The sequence below is a fragment of the Salmo trutta genome, chromosome 15, assembly GCF_901001165.1.
Source record: "Salmo trutta chromosome 15, fSalTru1.1, whole genome shotgun sequence".
Taxonomy (NCBI): Eukaryota; Metazoa; Chordata; class Actinopteri; order Salmoniformes; family Salmonidae; genus Salmo; species Salmo trutta.
Genome location: NC_042971.1, coordinates 37,853,095 through 37,875,244, shown reverse-complemented (window position 1 = coordinate 37,875,244; position 22,150 = coordinate 37,853,095). Strand labels below are relative to the sequence as shown.

Sequence of the window (22,150 nt, the reverse complement as noted above, 5' to 3'; positions counted from 1 at the left end):
CTCAATACTAGGAAGGTGTTCCTAATGTTTTGTACACTCAGTGTATATTATACACTGAACTTCTCAGTTACAGTGTCACCATCTTCATTTCATAGACACTCTGGACATAACATAGGCTTGTTTAATTAAGCATGACATACTTATGGAAATGGTTGCATTTTGCAGCTTACTGTTTTGACCAGTAAGGAGTTGGTTAGTAGTCTGTGTAATCCTTTAGCAGAGCATGAGCAACCCCTCAGCTCACACTAACCCAGACTGGGAGGCAGCGCATTGGTCACCATCAGGCCCCGACTCTGCCCACATGCGTCTCTGAAGCCCCGATTTGTCCACTGTCCAATTTACTGAAACTTGATTCGCTGTGAGGATTAGAAAGCTGCAGCCGTAGGGGCCACTGGCTGTTGAAGTGGAGCTTCTCTGAATCTGCCGGGTGGCAGCAGATTGACGGACCGCCCCTTCTTACCCTGGGCAGTGCCCTCCTTGCCTGGCACTGGTTGGCTGGGCAGAAGAGGTGGTGGGGGTGAGTGCGGTGGGAGCAGTTGAGGGATGTGGGGTCCTGGGAGCAAGGCAAACTCACCTGGGCACAGGTAGGGCATCAATCATTACAAGCCCACCACATGTAAGCTACTGTACACTGTCTCCAGCACACACAACTAGAGAACAGGCACACACCTTGAAACTACACTACAGGCCAGTCTCCATTCAAGCATTATGGGGAGCCAACAAGCCTCAAGCAGCAACACAGACACACACACACACACACATATATCCTCTCGATCTCCTACCTGTCCTCTCACACACACACACTCTACTGCATCACACAGCAGTCAGTAACTGTATACTAGTTTGTGTGTAAGTCTGAGAACGAGAGGTGTGTAACTTCTACGCACGGGTGTGTGTGTTTCCACATCTGAGCAGCTCAGCACATGGAGATGGTGACGTTGATCCCCAGGTTGCCGTTGTCAGCAAACAGGTGAGCGATGGATGTGTCAAACACCAGACAGTCGCTGTTCATGATGGCAGCTGCCACGCCGTCGTGGATGGAGCGGGGCGTGGCCTCCCAGGTGAGGCGCCGCCGGTTCCCGTTGAGCTCCAGGCGGTAGGCGAAGTTCTCGGCCTGCTTCCTCGTTCCAATGAGCAGCACCACGGCAAAGAACTGTTGGTGGCCCTCGTACTTCTCCTGCTTCTCCAGGACCAGCATGAAGTGGTGGCCGAAGCAGGACTGCATCATGACCCAGTCCACAGCCCCCGGCAGGTTGATGTCTGTGGCCAGGAAGACGATGTCCTCTCCCTGCAGGGTGGTGATGGACTTGTGGGCATGCATCAGGTGGGGCATGACGGCCTCCAGGGAGCCTTGCCACTTACAGGAAGCTCCGGGGCACGGGCATGTGTAGGGACGGAACTCACACACTTCCTCGTGTTCAGGCTTCTCACTGTGGTGGAGAGACAACAGGCAGCCGGCTGATGCGTACTGGAGGGGGAGAGCGAGAGAGAGAATGACAATTGTTTACAATTTGGTTTTAGGTATGTTGATTGATAACCAATTCTTGTTTATGACAATAAGCTTGAAGTGGAGTGGAGTTGATTGAGCCACAGATGGGAGAGGAAAGATGGAATGGGAGAGGGCAAAGAAAAGAGATGACAAAAGGAGATTTGGGAAAAGAGGAAATTAAGGAATGATGTTGGTGAAGAGGGAACGAAAGAGGAACAAATTGAGAGAAAAAAAATGTGGGGGAGGAGAGAGAAAAGAGGCGGCAGGGAAAGAGTGCAAGAGAGGGAACAAAGACATGGAGAAGGGAGGGGGTGTGAGGGAGAGCATGTGAAGAGTAGTAGATAAAATGAGGAGGGTAGGGAGTGGGGGGGAAGAGAAGAACATGATCAAGATAAATGTTCATCAAAAGACCCATGAGATTGTAATATCACCAATTACCATTCGCGAGACATTACTGTCCAACCAATGTCATGCATAGAAAACTAAGGCTACACAGATGAGGGGAGCCAAGGTTGAGTGTAAATGCCAGCGGCATTCCATTTTCGGTGAAAGTGTCAGGGTACGAGTGTGTGATGTGTACGTGTGTGGTGTGTGTGTTCGACGACGAAGCGGCTGCCTATAGATGTTTATGTGTGCATGCTTATGAGCTGGTGTGAGGCATGCATGCTCCTTAAAGGAGAGGCTCAGGTCAATCAAGAAGAGATTAATTGCATGGCTCCAGTACAGGGCTTTCTCCTTGATCATCTTCGACAGGGAATACCAATGAAGGTCATACTGGTATGCTCTCCCTCCTCTCCTCCTCATACGGCCACTTAATCTAGTTGAACAGCAGCAGCACCTCTCCAGACAAACCCTCTGGCACTACTACAGCTTCCAAACACATCAACGGAGATGTTAGGCAGGACAAATCTTAGAAGATTCGATGGTAATGATGTATGAAAACAATGCAATACAAGGCCATTCAACTAAATGGAGACACATGACATCGTTAGCAGGGATGTTTTTAAAAGAAATGCACATACTGAATCATCAGCAGATAACAGTAAAGATAGTGTAGCAGGAGAGGACAGACAGTATGGGAAGACATGTCATGTGCGTAGCTCCTCCGTTTCTGGGAGTGTTGGGGAGGTAATGAATGGTTGGAGTAATAAGTGGATTATCTAACGAAAGGTGCATAGAGGGGCGGATTTGGCTGTTTGGCCTTGATAAGGCTGGAGGGAGAGGGCTTCTGCTGAACTAGAGCTGGACACGCATCCTGAAGGGCTACTAACACAAGGACAGGAGATCCATTTGATGTCATTAAGGTGGATAACCTGGGATAGATAGACAACCTATTGTCTATGATGGATGCTTGAATTTGAATTTCCTTCAGGAAGGAATTGAAGCAAATGTCACAATATACCCACTCAGTTCTGTTAGATCAGTCATTACTCCAAGCAAGGTAGGAAGGAAGAAAGGATGCATTTTTCTAAGCATTCCAACAGGGGCTATGTGCTATGTCCTCCTTTTAACCTGGTGTTGAAAGGATGGGAGTGTGTGAAGGAGGGGGACCGAGGGAGGATGTGGGGTGACATGGTGTGAGAGATGCTTGTGTTTTGGCCCCAGTTAACCAGGGTTGTGGTCAATTCATAATTTAATTGAGAATGACTCAAATTCCAATTCAATTATTGGATTTATATTTTAAATAGTAAACATGAATTAAAAGGAAATAGAATGCAATGAAATTCAAATGCCTCTTCTATATTAGGTGTAATCTATATAAATATACATCTTGTACATAAAACATGTCGGTATATACATTTTCCAGAATGCATTAGTAACCCTTAAATTATAATTGGCTATTCTAAGCACTAAGGTTAAAAGAGTATGAACATTGTTTCCATAGAAAAGTGATATATTCCTTGGTATCTGGAAGTGTGACCTGTCAGATACAATGAAAAATCTCGCTGGGTATTAAAACCATCAGGGGCCACACACACACACACACACAACTGCAACTGTTTGGGTTAGAAAACGTTGGTTAAAATCAAATACTGATTCTCCTGTCTATTAAAAGTTTCCCAATTATTAACCTAACAATCTGGTTAAACGTCATTCCATTTGGATTTTCAAATGGGCCTACTTGCAGTCACGCAAATTCCTCTATATCCTTTTTCACTCTCTCCCAGACCAAATATTTGTATAGAAGTCAGTCTGTTTCACTGGTTGAGTCCCTGGGGGAAGCTGATCCTCTTATCCACCTTTATTAATGAGTGATTGACAGGATTTGTTGCCGTAATCCTGTCGGCAGGCCGTCTGTGATAAAGCTCCCTCCTCTCCCCTCCTGGATGAGGGGTGTGTGTGCTAGGGGGGTTGGGAGGGAGAAGGGGTAAATGAGGACCTCTGGTAGAGTTCCCCAATGTTGCCAATGAATTTAATTTAGGAAAATTGAATTGAAAAACCTTGTCCATCAAAAATGGTCACATTTCCTCAGAGCCACCAAAACATGAATACACGCTAAACAACTGAGCAGCGCTCACATTACATCTCATGGAATGTAGCATGTCCCTGCTCCATTTGGATCAAACCCCTTGTTCTCCTCTTCTGAATACAATAACAGTGATTGTACACTGTGTCCAATCCTCCATCTACTCCTCCTCCAGTGTGTGTGTGTGTGTCAGACCAGAGTCATAGCCCGGCCTCTCTCTGTGGGGTGCTACAGAGTCTCAGGGTTTTCATGTCAACTACACTTCTCTACACTGTCAATGACGTAGTGCACACACACAACCCCCTCACACTTATTCACCCACACAATTGTTTAAAATCAATTTAGCTCTCTAAACCAGGGAGTGAAAAACCAACTGGTTTGTTGGCAATCCCCTGACATTAACAAAAGCTGGTAAATTCGCCCAGTGGTGGTAAATGCTATTTTCTTCCTTCTCTCCCTCACGCTTATTTTAATTAAACCTAATCTAGCCCGGGCCTGGGCTCTGGAGGCCTGCTAAAATCCTAACTAAAGCATTATCTTTCTAGCACTGACTGGCTTGGGATGGGGCTGCATGGTGGGGGCGATATGGCGGAGGCTGGGGGATAGGGCTAGCAATAGGGATGGGACTGGTGCTGGGCAGATAGAGATGGGGCTGAGACGGTGGGTCTGGGGAGATGGAGATTGAGATAGGTCTACTAGGGTACGTGTGCTGGAGCGGAGGCAGGGGGGCGAGGTCTAGAGCAGGGTTTCCCAACTGGCGGGTGTTTTGTTGTTGTTTTTTTAAATGGCCTGCGGCTGAATCTAGTTGATGATCCCTGGTCTAGAGAGACGGGGCTGGGTTCCTGCCAGGAAACGGGCCAAACCTTTGAAGAGGCACAAAGGTCAGCCCAGCCGCTGAATTAATGAACTTCCACATTTAAGTTGCAAATCATGTGCAGTGAGCTTGGCCAGCGAGGGGAGTCTGACTGGAGCTGCTGGTGAACGTTTCCTAGACTTATGTGTTCACGTTGAATCAAAACAGAAGTTCGATAAACCGCCTTGGCTTCTATCCATCTGCTTTGACATTCTTAATTGTATATATTTTCTGAAATTCTGTAGGCTTCTTTGTTGGTGTTTGATGACTGCTTTTGACTTGAGGGTATTTCCATCGAAAAGGAACCATGAGCACCAACGTGTGAAGTTCAAAGGAGCATGTCGAAAAGCTAAAAGTTGACATATTTTGGGGGAAATTAAAGCATAGATTAACATTTTCAACCATTTCCCCATCTTAGAATTTAGGCATAATTAAAGGCTTTGATTTCCGCATAAACAGATGGAAAACATCTGCCAGAAAAAGTCTTAAAAAGGTATCAGAAATACATCAAAACACAATAATGTTGATGTAAAGACCCCTGCCAACTAACAACACATTTAGTTTTGGAGAAGCCATTTACCTTCTATGAGTTTATGAACTATTGCCTTGTAATTCCATGAACAAAAACCACCACATATGTTTAAGATATATTCTAATGTCTCTACCTCATGAGGGAGGATAATGAAAGTTCACAGAATTAACAAGTAATGGTAGACCTACCAATAAGTTGGTGATTCTACTGACATACATTTTGGTTATTAAGTGATTAAAACTTGTAATTCCGTTACCAATTTGGTTACTGAATTACCAACAAAACAAATATGAGTAACGCCATTACTGCAACGGGAAATCATAAGACATCAACCACTGTTGGGCCACCTTCTACCGTCCTTTCACTGGCATACTGTTACGTTCAGCTCATAACCGTTTTGTCTTTCTGTTGGTCAAACCAAAGGTGTTAAAACAGTCAGTCTCGACAACCCTTCTCTCTCGCCCCCTCTCTGCCTCTCTCTCCAGTTAATGTCACCTCTTCCAGTTCTTACTGACACCTACCCATGAGCCCCCTCTTTCCATTTACTGTAACCAGCATCCTCACCCACTGAGCACCGACCGACACCGGACGTCGATGGCCATTGAAAAGTAGTTGAAATTTGGTCAGTCTACTCTGGCCTTGATGTTAATGGATTGTACCAAATCTGAACCCATCATAGATGAATGTTTCACAAGTTTGGATATCACAGTACAGTCAAGTGAGTAGAGCACAGTACTGAGTACAGTACAGCAACTTACTGTACAGTGAGTAGAGCACAGTAGAGTAAAGGCCAATACAATAAAGTAAAGAAAAATAAAGTAAGGTACAGTTATTGTACTGTTCTCTGTGTTCTGCGATGTCCAAACTTGTAATACATGAGGAGAATGACATTCATATCCATAATTATGCATTTCTGTGTAGTACAGATCAGGGACCCATGATTTAATTCCATTAGCAGGTGTAAATCCACTTCACTTACCATAGTTCAATAACCAAAATATATTTTTTCAAACTCAAAGTGCCATGTCATAGCAGACACCGCATTCTTTCTGCAGACATCTTTGAATCTTAAGTCGAAGCAGATATTTAAGAGTTTTTTGGAAACCAGGATCGCATATAAAACTGAAGGGAGATTCCGTTACCAAAGTTTACATTTGCACAGTTCTTCCACAAAATCAATTTTTGCAAATGTTTCAGTGTATACTGTTAAGTTGTCCTTGTGCATGGAAGTAGTGCTGTTAAGTAGTCCAGTTGTATGGTTTGTTAAACTTTGAAATCAAATGGTGTTTTTTTGGAATACATTTTAAAGTGAAAAAACACAGTCCATGATTCTCTCAAATTCTGTCCAAAAACCAGCTCAGCCAACCTCAATTATAAGCTGGTCAGCAATCAAGTAACACATGACATGTAACCATCTCAAATTTGATAAGATGAATAAAAACACCCAGTTGTGTGACCATTAACTGAGGGCATTTCTAGAAAATTCATTTACTGACAACCTCCTGAAGCAGCAGTAAAACACTGCCAAACCCACCTCAATTCAGCTGAGAGACCCAGCTTCTCTCCCACCACTACATCTTGAGATGACCAACCCAAAGTACACAAACTACCTCACTGGCTGTGCAGGAGTGGAACAGTCAGGCCTGTTCTAACAGTTAAAAGTTGTTCGCTACACTGAATTATTGAACAGCTTCTCAGACTAAGACACCATTCGCCTGGGCAACTTCCTCACTGCTGTGCCACTGCTGTGCCGGGCTGGGTTGGTATCGACTGACTGGCTGAGGCACTTTGGAAGCACTCCTTCTGAGGTAGAGAGTGTCTTGTCCTCCCTCCAGGATGTGTTCCATCAGGCCTTTGTTGTGTTGCAGCATAAAGGCCTGTGAAGTTGCAGACTCATCAGTCCTGCTAAGTGGCTAATCTTGACAAGGCAGTAGGCTGGCTGGGAGACCTGGTCCAGAGACTACAAGGTACCTGGGTTAATGGGCCTCAGACTAACCTGATGGAAGACTTTACAGGTCAGTCAATTAGAGAGTCTGGGATCACAGCCTTAGAGTAGTGTACATTAGTGCCATTTTAGTCGTTGTGCTTAAAAACAGAACGATAAACTAGAGGTCGACCGAATATGATTTTTCAACGCCGATACCGATTACTCAGCCGATATTTACACACACACACACACACACACACGTAACAATGACAACACTGAATTAACACTTATTTTAACTTAATATAATACATAAATAAAATAAAATGTTGAAACATGTTCAATTTGGTTTAAATAATGCAAAAACAAAAGTGCAATATGTGCCATGTAAAAAAGCTAACGTTTAAGTTCCTTGCTCAGAACATGAGAACATATGAAAGCTGATGGTTCCTTTTAACATGACTCTTCAATATTCCCAGTTAAGAAGTTTTAGGTTGTAGTTATTATGGGAATTATAGGACTATTTCTCTCCACACCATTTGTATTTCATATGCTCTATCAAATATCAAATCATAGACTTAATTATAATATAATAAACACACAGAAATACGAACCTTAGGTCATTAATATGGTCAAATCCGGAAACTATCATTTCAAAAACAAAACGTTTATTCTTTCAGTGAAATACGGAACCATTCCGTATTTTATTGAACGGGTGGCAACCCTAAGTCTAAATATTGCTGTTACATTGCACAGCCTTCAATGTTATGTCATAATTATGTAAAATTCTGACAAATTATTTAGTCTTTGTTAGGAAGAAATAGTCTTCACACAGTTCACAACGAGCCAGGCGGTCCAAACTGCTGCATATACCCTGACTCTGCTTGCACTGAACGCAAGAGAAGTAACACAATTTCCCTAGTTAATATTGCCTGCTAACATGAATATTTTAACTAAATATGCAGGTTTAAAAAGAATATACTTGTGCATTGATTTTAAGAAAGGCATTGATGTTTATGGTTAGGCTCATTGCTGCAACGATTGTCCTTATTTCGCGAATGCGCTTTTGTTAAGTAATCACCCGTTTGGCGAAGTAGGCTGCGATTCACTGATAAATTAACAGGCACCGCATTGATTATATGCAACGCAGGACAAGCTAGTTAAACTAGTAATATCATCAATCATGTGTAGTTAACTAGTGATAATGTTAAGATTGATTGTTTTTTATAAGTTTAATGCTAGCTAGCAACTTACCTTGGCTCCTTGCTGCACTCGCGTAACAGGTGGTCAGCCTGGATCACAATGTAATCGGCGTCCAAAAATGCAGATTACCGATTGTTATGAAAACTTGAAATCGGCCCTAATTAAAATCGGCCATGCCGATTAAATCGGTCGACCTCTACTATAAACGGAACGATTTCTTTCATTCATATTGACGTTGACAGAGCAGATTGAAGAAAATGAGAGGGGTGTGAGATGGTTGTACGGATACTGTAAATTTGTGTGTGTTGTCTAGGCAGATCCCCTGAGACAGAGCCCTGGGGAGGAGTGATGGTGGTGCTGAGGGGACTTAACTCCTTGGAGCCTGACTGCATCATTAACCGCCATCACACTCAGAACACAAACCCTGCTAGCTAGCCTCCATCCTGCAGCTCTCTCTCGCTCTTCTCCACGGATGGTGGGAATGTCCCACGAGACAGAGAGAGGGAGGGACAATAATGGTCAAAAGGGAGAGAGAAGATGGATGAAGTAAGCAAAAAAGGGAGGGAGAGGGGAGAGCGCAAGAGAAGTGTGGCGAGATCAAGAGAATAACAAAGTGGATGTAGACGTTCCCTAAAAAAAATAAAAAAAATACACTGAGCAAATTTCAGGTCTACTGAGAGCAAACTTGAACATTGTGAAAATTATGTGCAACTTCCAGTGAGTGTTTGCTGTGAACACTGAGGCTATACCCGCTTTAAGTTAATTTTAACAGTGGCCAAGTAGGCTACTGTGGCTATTTGATCATAATGTAGGCCTAACAGAGTGGTCTACCATCAACAATGGAGAAAATTCATTCCATAACATTTAAAAATGGAAATAGCTTACAGTAGCAGCCAAAGTGTGGTGTTTATTGTAGGCCTACATTCCATGAGACGTTTGAACAAAACCATGCAGGGCTTGACATGAACCTGTTTATCTACTTGTCCTTCAGACAAGGTGACTGAAAATGTTGTGTTGTTTGATGCAAGAAACCCCTTTACAAAGTAAAATGCATTTTTATTCCCATACCATTATTATAGAGAATCAGACAAATGATACTACCCTCTACCTATTTAGCTTATTCAAGTCCGTCTCAAAATACAACACGGCCCCTTTACCTGACTTGATTTTCAAAGATGTCTAGAAATGTACACGTTTTGTGCTCGTCGGAAGCAATCAGTACATATGATCTATAACTGGGCTAATATCTCACACATGGCTACATGCAGCTCTCGCTTTGATCTCAAAACAAGCACATCTACTCATGACCGCTCATGCTGTAAACACAGTCCAGTTCAAAGTAAATGGCAAAGATTCATATATGGCAATGGCCCATTTTCATAGGCCTACTACAGCTGATTGGTTATTCTGCACCGGTCTGTATAGAATCCTACTCCGATGCATTCTGCCTACAACAAAATCTCTTGCATATTTAGTTTAGCATACTCAGTCTTGCATAGTTTATTTTGTTTTGGTATGTTGCATTGAAAGTGGATAATATTGCGCTGATTCAATCACAATTCCCACAGTAAAAGGAAACGTTGATAGTGTTAACATGGAAAACTCTAGAAAGTTCAGTGAAGTTGAAGCTTCTCTGCGCCCAGCTTAGAGGAAACATTGGATGTAGAGGTAGACAGAGAGAAAAACAGAGGGAAAGGAAAAAACAATAGTTAACTGTAGAAGAAAAGCAAGAAGCTGGTGAGGAATAGAAAGAGAGTAGGTGTGGTCCTCTCCTGTAGTTCCAGTGAGAGGCAGTGACCTCATGGTACTCTGCCTGGGAAGCGTGATGAGGTCATAATGACAGACTACTGAACAGAGTACTCAGAGGCTCATGTGTCCCGAACAGTCATCCAGCTGCCAGACCAGGGGTGTTTGATTACACTCTTCGCCAGGGAATGGGTCACAGAGGGCCATCTGCATCCTCTCCATCTCCCCCCACCCCTCCAACCCCAGCCCTGACACAGCCATACACCCACCACCTCCTCTCCATTCCTCTGCCCACACTAGGATCAATAGCAATCTGGCTAAAAGTTTGGGATGAGATTGGCCGGCAGTGTCTAGTAATTGGGTTAGAGGCATCAAATTTCCCAGCTTGAACACCACATGTTCCATTACCTGTTCTTCTTATCCAATTGTTTATCCTTCAGTCACACTCTTTCCCTGGCTGCAATAGCAGGCTTCAAAATGAGATATAGCAACGTTGTTTTGATGCCATGGTGAGAGCAGAGCGCTTCTAATTTTAGTACAAGACTTTCCTTCATCTGCTGCTAAATATTCAACATCATGCAGAACAGAGGCAAGAATTTAATCAAACGAGTTACATTCTGGCGGTAAAAATGGTTCTGGGCATAACAACCCTCACATCTGCAGCAAGGCCCCCTATATGACAAGCATCACACAAACTCCTCTCAAAAGAATACAGAACCCTCTGAGGGGATAGACACCTAAAGGACGGGGTTTATATATTATTCATTGCTCTTTTAGCAGTATCTAGCTGATCTAAAGTGTGGTGTAAAAATAGTAGGTTTAAACTGTCTGAAAGGTTGCTGAGTAAATTAAGGTACTCACCTTGCTCCCCTGTTGCGGATTGGTGCGGCAGATGGGTCGAGTCGTGCCCCCCACCGCAACCCTGACTTCTGACCCCAGCCCAGCCCCTGCCGTGACCCCCGTGCTGACCCCGTGATGGCGGTGCCACCCCAGCAGGCAGCGCCACTGAGCCATCTCCCTGAGGAGAGGCAGGCAGGATGCAGGACACAGCATGACGCGTGAGAATGGACACACACACACAAACACCCCCCCCCCCGCGTCTGACACACTATCCCTCAACCAATTTCACGCACCACTGAGTCTTTACTATACCCCCCCACGAGACCCATCAATGGCCGCACTCTTCCTTCACAAGCAGATCCAATCCAAATCTTAATGCCTGTCTACCAAAGACCTGCTGAATTCACAGTCTCAAGTAGTTTAGGGGCTAAATCCCTTCTGCACTCGAAGGATAGAATACCTATCCGTCTCAACCATAAGCCAGGTAAGAGAGATGAGGGGCTCCACAGCTGGCCTGCTGGCTAAATAAAGCAATCTGAGTATCAGTCCCCAAAGCACACTGCTGTAATGTAGCGGCAGCCTGAGGTGTAAGCAGAGCTGCCTGCCTAACTGACTGCTCTAATGATGCAGTAACGGCTGAAAATACAAAGTCCCTAATATCGGTTTCACACAGTCAATGGTATGCATGTCTCTCTAAGTGTGAATGAATGGGTGTCTGTCCGGTCCACAGTCACACTAAGTTACCTCTAGCACTAATCTTGCCACCTGCCAAGCTCAGCTCACACATTTATTGTGCCTCTGACTGAACACACTGAAACCAGCCCACTGTTTCTCTCCTGCCAGGCAGCCTAAACAAAGCCACGAGGAGCTCCGAACCCCTCTGCTGTGGAGGAATTCAGCTGCTTCTCTTCTCTCGCTCACACAAACACAGTCTGATGCTCAGCACACAGCAGCATGGAGCTCAGCTGACTAGCTACCTCACCGTCCGTCCTCTACCCAGAGAGAACATTCAGTACCGCCATCGTATGACTTCAGCTTGACTCAGGCACGTGCTGTATCAACCACACAGCTAAACACTAGCAAGCAGCATCTCTAGAGAAGATGAACAGACCAATGGACATGAAGGGTAACAGCTGTCTCTCCTTCACTCGTTCCAGCGCTCCCGCTTTCCTGCTCCCTCCCTTCCTGGCGGTCTCCTGCAGCAGTCAAATGCAAACAGCGCTCAATGACAGCTCCTCCTCGATGGCTTATCAAGCTAAACACACGACCAACAGCAGAATAGTGGCTGTCACACACAGCAAAAGCTCCTACTGAATCACCTAAGGCTGGACAGAGGAATGCCTGCATAACACACACACACACTCTCTGCTGCGCTCTCCTTTCAGCTCAGCGCGGTTACAGACAAGGCGCCGCGCAAAAACATTCCCCCATCGAACGACTGCAGCACACAAACGAATGGAGGGGGCGGGGAGACTGCCTGTGTGTGTGTGTGCGTGGGGTGGGTGGGGGGGGGGGGGGGCACTGTATTCGTTACAGCAGCATCCCTCCCTCTGCATATTAAGATGCATCCTCAGTGTAAATCAGTTTATACTCCAGAGTTTGTTTACTGGATTTTAGAGGTTGACCGATTAAGATTTTTCAACACCGGTACCGATTATTGGAGGACCAAAAAAAGTAGATAACGATTAATTGGCCAATTTTTTCTTTTTATTTATTTGTAATAATGACAATTACAACAATACTGAATGAACACTTATTTTAACTTAATATAATACATCAATAAAATCAATTTAGCCTCCAATAAATAATGAAACATTTTCAATTTGGTTTAAATAATGCAAAAACAAAGTGTTGGAGAAGAAAGTAAAAGTGCAATATGTGCCATGTAAGAAAGCTAACGTTTAAGTTCCTTGCTCAGAACATGGGAACATATGAAAGCTGGTGGTTCCTTTTAACATGAGTCTTCAATATTCCCAGGTAAGAAGTTTTAGGTTGTAGTTATTATAGGAATATTTCTCTATACGATTTGTATTTCATATACCTTTGACTATTGGATGTTCTTATAGGCACTTTAGCATTGCCAGTGTAACAGTATAGCTTCCGTCCCTCTCCTCGCCCCTACCTGGGCTCGAACCAGGAACACATCGACAACAGCCACCCTCGAAGCAGCATTACCCATGCAGAGCAAGGGGAACAACTACTCCAAGTCTCAGAGCGAGTGACGTTTGAAACGCTATTAGCACGCACCCCGCTAACTAGCTAGCCATTTCACATCGGTTACACCAACCTAATCTTGGGAGTTGATAGGCTTGAAGTCAAACAGCTCAATGCTTGAAGCACAGCGAAGAGCTGCTGGCAAAACGCACAAAAGTGCTGTTTGAATGAATGCTTACGAGCCTGCTGCTGCCTACCACCGCTCAGTCAGACTGCTCTATCAAATCATAGACTTAATTATATTAGAATAAACACACAGAAATACGAGCCTTAGGTGATTAAATATGGTCGAATACGGAAACTATCATCTCGAAAACAAAATGTTTTTCCTTTCAGTGAAATACGGAACCGTTCTGTATTTTATCTAACGGGTGGCATCCCTAAGTCTAAATATTCCTGTTACATTGCACAACCTTCAATGTTATGTCATAATTACGTCAAATTCTGGCAAATTAGTTCGCAACGAGCCAGGTGGCCCAAACTGTTGCATTTACCCTGACGCAAGAGAAGTGACACAATTTCACCTGGTTAATATTGCCTGCTAACCTGGATTTCTTTTAGCTAAATATGCAGGTTTAAAAATATATACCTCTGTGTATAGATTTTAAGAAAGGCATTGATGTTTATGGTTAGGTACACGTTGGAGCAACGTGTACCTAAGCGATTATATGCAAAACAGGACAGGCTAGATAAACTAGAAATATCATCAACCATGTGTAGTTAACTAGTGATTATGATTGATTGATTGTTTTTTTATAAGATAAGTTTCATGCTAGCTAGCAACTTGGCTTCTTACTGCATTCGCGTAACAGGCAGGCTCCTCGTGGAGTGCAATGTAAAGCAGGTGGTTAGAGCATTGAACTAGTTAACCATAAGGTTGCAAGATTGAATCCCCGAGCTGACAAGGTAAAAATCTGTCGTTCTGCCCCTGCACAAGGCAGTTAACCCACCGTTACAAGGCCGTCATTGAAAATAAGAATTTGTTCTTAACTGACTTGCCTAGTTAAAGGAGTAAAAAATAAAAAAATAAAATTGGTCAAATCGGTGTCCAAAAATACCAATTTCCGATTGTTATGAAAACTCGAAATCGGCCCTAATTAAATCGGCCATTCTGATTAATCGGTCGACCTCTACTTGATTTCCATTGAATGTTCTATATGTTGACTATGTGTCTACTCAGTTTGTACATTGTCAACAACCTCCTGGCTTTCCTCTCCCATGTTTTTCTTTGTTCCTCTCTTTTTCCCTCCGCATCCATCTGCCCCTGTAGGACAGACTGTTCGGACTCCAGAGCAGAGCCTTTTCCTGGCAGATTGTGTGTGTGTGTGTGTGAGAGATGGATATTGTAAACAGCTGTGCTGGGAGCTGGTTTCATTGACTCTGGCAGGTAGTTGATCGAAGAGCAGCTGGCCTTGGCCGACTGACTTTCCATTTCCCCAGCATCGTTTCCATGGTGTCCCCCCTATCCAAGGCCGGCCTCTATTACCTCCCTCAATGGGATGTGGATGAGAAGCCGGAGGTACATGTGTGCGTGTGTCTGGAGGCTAGGACACACCTCAGTGGAAAAACAACAGATTCAGCAGCAGGTCCTTCCAGAGGACTCTCTAAACGAGAGTGAGAGAAGTTCTGCTAATGCAATGCCTTCAGAACACCCACCGCCGCCAAGTTTACAAACAAGAGGTAAGGCAGTAGGCACACATACATAGTGTGTGCAAACACCCACACCAGTGTGTGTTAGCACACACTCATAAAGACACCGAAATGCATATGGATAGATGTGCAGACACAGACAACCACACGACACTCCTACATAAGCTGCATAGCTAACTGTCAGCGTCCCTGCAGTGTACATGGCTGAATATTTATAGTGTTAGCTGTGGGTGACAGTATCAGGTGAGGTTACAATTAGGGAAAGGGAGATACCTAGTCAGTTGTACAACTGTATGCCTTCAACTGAAATGTGTCTTCCCCATTTAACCCGAACCACTCTGAATCAGACAGCTGGAGTCATGTGTGATGTAATGAGGCACACGCATGCACACACACACACACACACACTGCAGTGCAACATGGACAAGGACAAACAGGATGCTCTGAAGCCAAAAAGTACCAGGAGCCTCCATTACTGCCAAACAACAGATGATGAAAGGGTGAGAGCAAAGGGAAGGAGATGGGGAGCAAGACTAGAACAGGAAAGAAAAGTACTCCCTGTATATTAGCTTCATCCTTCTGTGTTTTATTTCTCCTGTTACTATTTATATCATTTTTCTTTCACTCCGCATCGTTTGAAGGGCTCGTGAGCATGCATTTCACGGTCAAGTCTACTCTCGTTGTATTTGACGCATGCGACAAATAACGTTTAATTTGAAAGAGAGAATGAGGCCTTTTGCCAGGCCGTCATTGTAAATAAAAGTGTTCTTAACTGACTTGCCTAGTTAAATAAAAGGTTAAATCAATAAATGAGGAGTGATAGAGAATGAGGAAATAACAAGAAAAAGCATGAGAGAGAGGAAGAGAATGACGAATGAGAAAAGGCATGATTAAAAGACCGACATCGCGCAGAAACAGACGGGTGCACAGTGTTCTTAAACACCAGGCAATTCAATTAAGTGCTGACGGATGAGGGTTTATGGTGCAGTCAGGTGTGACCATCACTCTGGCCTGGCTGAGGTGAATGACTCCTCACACGGGAGAGAGGGAGGAGGAAGAGAGAAGGGGAAGGAAAAGGAAGAGTAGAGGACACACTGATGATCTGGTCATTGAGATTCAGCATTATAATAGAAAGGGACCGATGTGGTGGTAGCTGGGCTAGGAGCTCATAAAGCAGATAAATCATGTTCTTTTGTTTTCATGATGACATTCATTCAAGTACATCTCACCCCCACTGAGCCCAGGCTGCTAATACAGCATGATGAAAACTGGTTCCAGTCAAATAAATCCCATTCAGGGGCTTGGTGAACACACAGCAACCATACACACCCTACCATAGTGGTCGCCAACCGGTTGATTGCGATCGACTGGTCGATCTCCAAGGCATTTCTAGTCTCCAAACATCTGTAAAAAACCCAACGATAAAGCCTTGAGTTCCCCTCAAAAGTTGGCGGTAGGGTGCACCCGATTCAGCTCTGCGTGTTCTGATTTTGAACCATTTCATGTGTCTGAAGGTTCAAACTCTGCCTTCCCGGCGGGCCCGGAGAACAAATCAAGTTCTCTCCCGCCGCTGAGACTGACCATCAGATGCAGGTACCATCAGCCCAGTAAAATAAAAAATAAAAAGCAAATTATTTAAATGTATGCTCACTCAGCTGTGCCTCATAAGTAATACAACTGATCGATTGCCGGTGTGATCAAATAGCCTACCAAAAAATGGTCAGGTCAACAATGCATTTATCAGGGAAATTCAAGCAAAGCCAATATGCGGTGATAAACTCCACAAACCTCATTGCTACAGTAATGTTTTTAATAGCTTAATGTGGCATAGGATTACATTTTTTAAGTCATGTTTAAAAGAAATCTAAGCGGAAGATCTCGGTTTGTATTTTGATTCAGAAAGTGATCTTGACTCAGAAAAGGTTGGTGACCACTACCCTACCGCATACATCAGTAGAATGAGTTATTGAGATGGAATGGTATTTTTCAGACATACAAGACAGTTCTATACATTTATGCAAGGGAAAACATATTATACTACTGGAACAATCAATACTCCACAGGCAGGCAGGTAGAGATGTTATCATATGGCTCCGGCTAGAGACTCTCCCCTCAGCTATACCCCCAAGACCGCAACACAGAAGCACACGTGTCAATCACAACGCTGACACACACACACACACACACACACACACACACACACACACACACAGAGGAGAGCAACACTTCAGAGGGGGAGAGGGGATGGGATTGGCAACCTGCCAGCGTTTGTGTGGAAACACACACACACACACACACACACACACACAGAAATGTATTTGTGGATGACATTGTCAGGTTGACAGTGTGAAAATGTGATGGCTTTGAGAAGGAGCGCCGAGGAGATGCAGGGAAAGACTGACGAGGAGAGAGGAGAGCCGAGGAGATAGAATGCCCCAGAGTCTGCTCACGATCCTCTTCATTAAATCACACACTTAACAAGACCGCAGTAGTGAGTTCCAGACAGCTAATGCTGGTTTAATCAAATCCCCATTAGAAACCCCCATGGTGAGACATCACATCAGCTGTAATAGCTAGTAGAGGTCAGATATACTGACTCGCAGGGTCTACTACATCCTCCCTGCATTATAAACTCACATTTTATTGGCAATTCCATTTCATCTCCAAATGATGTCTATCATTTTAAATTGTTGGTCTAAAAAATAAACACTGCAGTTCTGTTTCCCTACATTAGGAGATAGTGGCACTACAGACATGTTGCTGTACAGAGCAGTTGATACATTCACTGAAAAACAACCACAACAAACATTGCACCGTCCTACTTCCTAACACCTCCCTTGACATCCTAACAAATACAAACACAAATAATGAATGACTAAAAAAATGTAAAAAATGCAAAAGTATGCAACCAACTCAATAGACTGCTAATAGAAAAACATCCAAAGTAAGGAAGCAGCTCTCACACTAATACTGTAAAACACACCAACTGAACAGCCATTCCATCCACACTACAACTGAGCTGAACTACCATCTGTCATACATCAGCCCTGCTCTCTCTCTAACACACACAGGCCTCAGCAGGCATCCTGCTTTATCGACTAACCACGCCACAACTTTAACCACACCTCACACACACACAGACTGCCTGCTCCCTCCCAGCAGAGGTCTCAGCTCGGAGGCAGAGGAGTATGCAAAGCAGATGTCACATTGCCTGCTTCTAAAAATAACATGGGGCCATAGAGGCAGAAGTGAAGTGAGGAATCACATGCTCAGGAGTGACGTGCCAGGCCAGCGCAGCATCACAGGCCATGCAACCTCAAGGGGGATGCAGTAGGGTGGAAAGACCAGACATAGTTAGCATTTCATAAATAGTCAATCAATACAGACCTGACACATCCAATTAAAAGCTGTACTTGTGTTGGGATAACCAATCATGAAATAAGGGGAAGACGATTCTCGACCTGCTAACAGTTTTGCTGCTCCTAAAAAGAGAATGTCCCAACAACACTTGCCTCCCTGAAATCGAGCTTTAAACTTAAGGTTTTTTTATTGAGTGGAAATGCCAAATATCCTGAGTGGAATTAACCATGTGCGAGTTCCTCTCCATTCAAGTGTGTTTATTCAGTCGTCAACTCATTTCCTGAAAATGAGTAACCAGAATTCCCTAAGAGGATTTATTTTTCTTCGATCAACAGGAAATAGTGCATCTTTCCTGCTAAGACAATTGTCTCATGGTGTGTGTGTGTGTGTGTGTGTGTGTGTGTGTGTGTGTGTGTGTGTCTGTTCACATGGCCCAATGCCTGATTTCGACAAAAGCTGCAAGGGCACATGGGTCACCCTGCAAACAGCTCAACTGTGAAATTAACCAGAGGCAGCAGGCTAGGCATCCTCACTCCCTCAGCCATATAATGGAGGGAACACACCTCAGAAAGGAGGGGAAACAATGTGTGCATGTGTATGTGGGAGAGAAAGAGATAGGCTAATGAGAGAGAGACAATGAATGAGCAAGAATGTGTGTGTGGGCTTTTGATCTGCTTCTAAGCTCAGCTGAAGTGTGAAATGTTGCTGATTTCTCATTAAAATCTCCATTATGAGAGTGGAGGTAAGTGTGTGTGGGGGGGAATGTGTGTGAGGGTTTGTGAGTAGGCCTACCTGTTTGTGTGTGTGAGAGAAAGAGAGAATATGAGACATTACTATTATGATGCATACGCGACTCCTAGTATGTATAATGATGTTTGTGTGTTGTTCCCCGTCTGCTGCAATCAGGCTCTGCCATTCTAAATGACTCAGATAAGGGGTGTGATTAGAGGGGTCCAAAAAGGTGTGTTTGTCCGCACCCGAGCGTCTGTTAAAATCAGCTTTCGTAGCCAACAATAAACCGTCGGGAAGGCAGTTGAGTGCCGGCAGTGTGTGTGTGAACAACCCAAAAAAACAGGAACCGGTCCAGAATAGACTGACTCCTACCGAAAATAAACTGTCAGCCCAGGCAGGCAGGTAGGCAGGCAGGTAGGTAGGTAGGCAGGTAGGCAGGCAGGCAGGTAGGCAGGCAGGGGGCTCAGCATATCCGTGTCTAATCCCATTACACAGTGTGGCGGTTGCAGGCCAACGCTGAGACCGTTACAACACTAACACCAGGAGAGGAGAGGACCTGGTTGGGAAAAGTCCAAAATACATCAAAAGTAACTGCATAAACATTGAGCTGCTCCTGAGGAAATGGGCATGCATAAAATCACTATATAACACCTCTATGTGCAGTGGAGCAGTGGGCTGCAGCTTTAGAGAAGATAAACACAGACATTCAGAGGAAACACTACTGGAAGAACAAGAGCTATAATGTTTGGGTCAAGCGTCTGCTTAGTCCTGTGCTGTTATCGGTCATAGTGATACCTGTCCTCAGTGGAAGTTGGAGAAGGTTAAAGGGTTCTATGTTGTTGGTACTACTGAGAGATGAGGGCTGAAGATGGTTTGGCTGACTCCTGAGGCAGGGCTGGGAAGGACAAGGAAGGACATGGCAGGGCAGGGCTTCATATAGCTTTCAAATGTTCGTCTCTGCAGGACCCTAAGCACCCCCAACAAAAACACTTGAGGACATATGGATGGATATACAGGCAGGTATTAAATACCAAATTACTGACCTTAGTCTCTTTATCACCGCTTCTTTCTGACACAGCCTTTAGCCTCAGCCAGAGAATGAGAAGATGAAGCAGGGATCATCTTTCAAAGGATTGTAGCACCACAGAGCGCTGATACATCTTTAATGCGGCCGCAATGCAATCACAGCACCATTAAGAGGCAGGAGCAGCTACTGCCCTGGCTGACAGAGAGGGGGAATACATGTGTTTCTGTGTTTCACACTACCATGACGTCAAGCGACGGCTTGACTGAGTGGATCCAAGCAAGCATGAATGAGAGTAGTGAGAGCCAATTTAATTGCACACATTAAGCCTCCTCTGCTCCATTTTGAATGTCAGAATCCAAAGGGATTCATGACCCTCAGGGCCCTGGGACATTGAGGGAGTTATTTTACGCTGGCCCAGTTTGAACCGGGCAAAAGCCTGTCATGTCATCAGGCGAAAGTGGGGAGGGAGGAGAGCCCTTCTCAATTCAAACAGTAAAGCATCATTTTGTCAACAAGGCATCATCCAGAACACCAGATACTTTAACTGACAATGTTAGTTCAGACAAGGGCTTCTTGATCTTTGCCAGGCCAGCATTCTTCAATGTTGTGGTCCATTCAATTCTGGTCTTTTCTGACAATTACATGACAAGTGACTAACCATGATGACAACACAGTATAGATCATAACTAGCTACTTCCCAGTAGTAAAAAGCAGAGATGCAATAGTAACCCCTGCGTGGCATCAACGTCCAAACCTTCAATTCGAATACTCTTTGTTTGCTTTAGACTCATTTAAAGTAACGTTACCCAAGTACAATACACTGGAAGATATCTGATGGGAAAGATGCGACAGTACGGAGGTCTACAAACCTGGACCTTGTATCATCACCCGAACTCGTTTTGATCTAGCTATCGGAGCGCACGAGGGACTCGCACACACATTTGTGAAAGTGACTGCGAGCTCTCGTTTAGCTGTCAATCAAGTTATTAATTGGCAATAAGTACGACAATCTAGTTAAAATCAGATATCTGCGTATTTCGGATTCAATGCAACTCTATTTTCTTACCTTACAAGGAAACGGTAGAGTAGAGGCAACTTTTTCCATAGCCAAGTTCCTGATACTCGGGGTGAGAGGGCCTCGACAAGTTGGACAACAACTCAGCTTTTGACGACATTGGTTGCAAACTAGATGCCCGGCCTGGCATTGCAGAATCGGTGGCAGAACGTAGTCAAAACAAACCGGACACTCAAACAAGGCTGTAAGTTCAGCAGATTGTCCAGGTAGTGCTGCTGAGGGCAAGGAAACAACAGCGGCAGGTAGAGCCGAGACAGACCCGGCCACAGCTCCTACTCCGGCGGCGGCGACAGCAGCTCCTCCCGAACCTCCGTGCTTTCCTCCTCCTGCTTTCCCGGCACCGAGTCCTCCGCCCCCGCCGCCCGCAGAGGACGGGTGGCTCATAGCGATTAGTTCAGTTCTTTAGGATAAACCCAGCGCGAAGTTTGAAGCCCAGAACACTGTTTACGCACTCCTCGGCGTGGCAGACTCCGCTCCAAGAAATCTACAAGCCCCCGGGGACAGAACATGGCGGCCTGTGTTTGACAGAAAGCAAGTAGTCCATTGGAGAGCATGGTTTGAACTGACAGCTTCTGCGCCAATTAGAAAGTGAGCCTGGGCGGTTATGTAACGTGCACTTTCTTCAGCCCAGGCTTTGCTGACGCTTCCCAGATCTTACAACGCCTGGATAGGTATTTTATGTATCAGCTAACCACATATGTTATAGCAATCTGTCAGTCGCTGACAGTCGACGTGCCATGCAACCAATGGTTGATGCATGCAACGTCTGAGCAGGGGAACGCGACCGTAGTCATGGTGTAAAATGAACGTTGGGATCAGAGGTTTTGATAAACCATTGATCGTAAAATAACGTTATCGTGTAAAACATTTAGAACGCTGCACAATTTACTGGACAGTTTGGAAGTACGAATTATTCATGTGCAATAGGATTGTTGTATACTAGTAGCAGGGTAATGTTTGACAGGGCAGTCCAGTTTCTTACTGTTTATCTCAGGACTATAAAAAAAAAAGAGCACAAGCCTACTGCTTTGATATTGA

The 22,150-nt window shown here is 44.5% G+C and overlaps 1 protein-coding gene across 3 annotated transcripts; it reads right to left on the bottom strand.

The window, feature by feature from the left end:
* Window positions 1-103: 103 nt before the first annotated feature.
* On the bottom strand, window positions 104-21,764 carry LOC115148946 (E3 ubiquitin-protein ligase Siah2). Of its 3 annotated transcripts, XM_029691293.1 has the most exons (3): window positions 21,104-21,764; window positions 888-1,468; window positions 104-574 (listed from the first exon to the last, which is right to left on the bottom strand). In XM_029691293.1, the coding sequence occupies exons 1-2, from the start codon at window positions 21,494-21,496 to the stop codon at window positions 917-919; spliced, it is 945 nt and encodes a 314-aa protein (XP_029547153.1). In that variant the 5' UTR covers window positions 21,497-21,764; the 3' UTR covers window positions 104-574; window positions 888-916. The 3 variants fall into 3 exon arrangements, with proteins under 3 accessions (XP_029547153.1, XP_029547152.1, XP_029547154.1); XM_029691292.1 differs by having other exon boundaries at window positions 104-1,468; window positions 21,104-21,763; XM_029691294.1 differs by lacking the exon at window positions 21,104-21,764 and adding an exon at window positions 11,076-11,295 and having other exon boundaries at window positions 104-1,468.
* Between the last annotated feature and the right edge of the window lie 386 nt (window positions 21,765-22,150).

Coding starts and splice junctions, on each gene's coding strand:
- LOC115148946 (XM_029691293.1), bottom strand. CDS start 21,496: ATGAGCCACCCGTCCTCTGCGGGCGGCGGGGGCGGAGGACTCGGTGCC. Junction 1,469..21,103: donor CTCTACCGTTTCCTTGTAAG/GTAAGAAAATAG, acceptor CTCCCCCTCCAG/TACGCATCAGCCGGCTGCCT.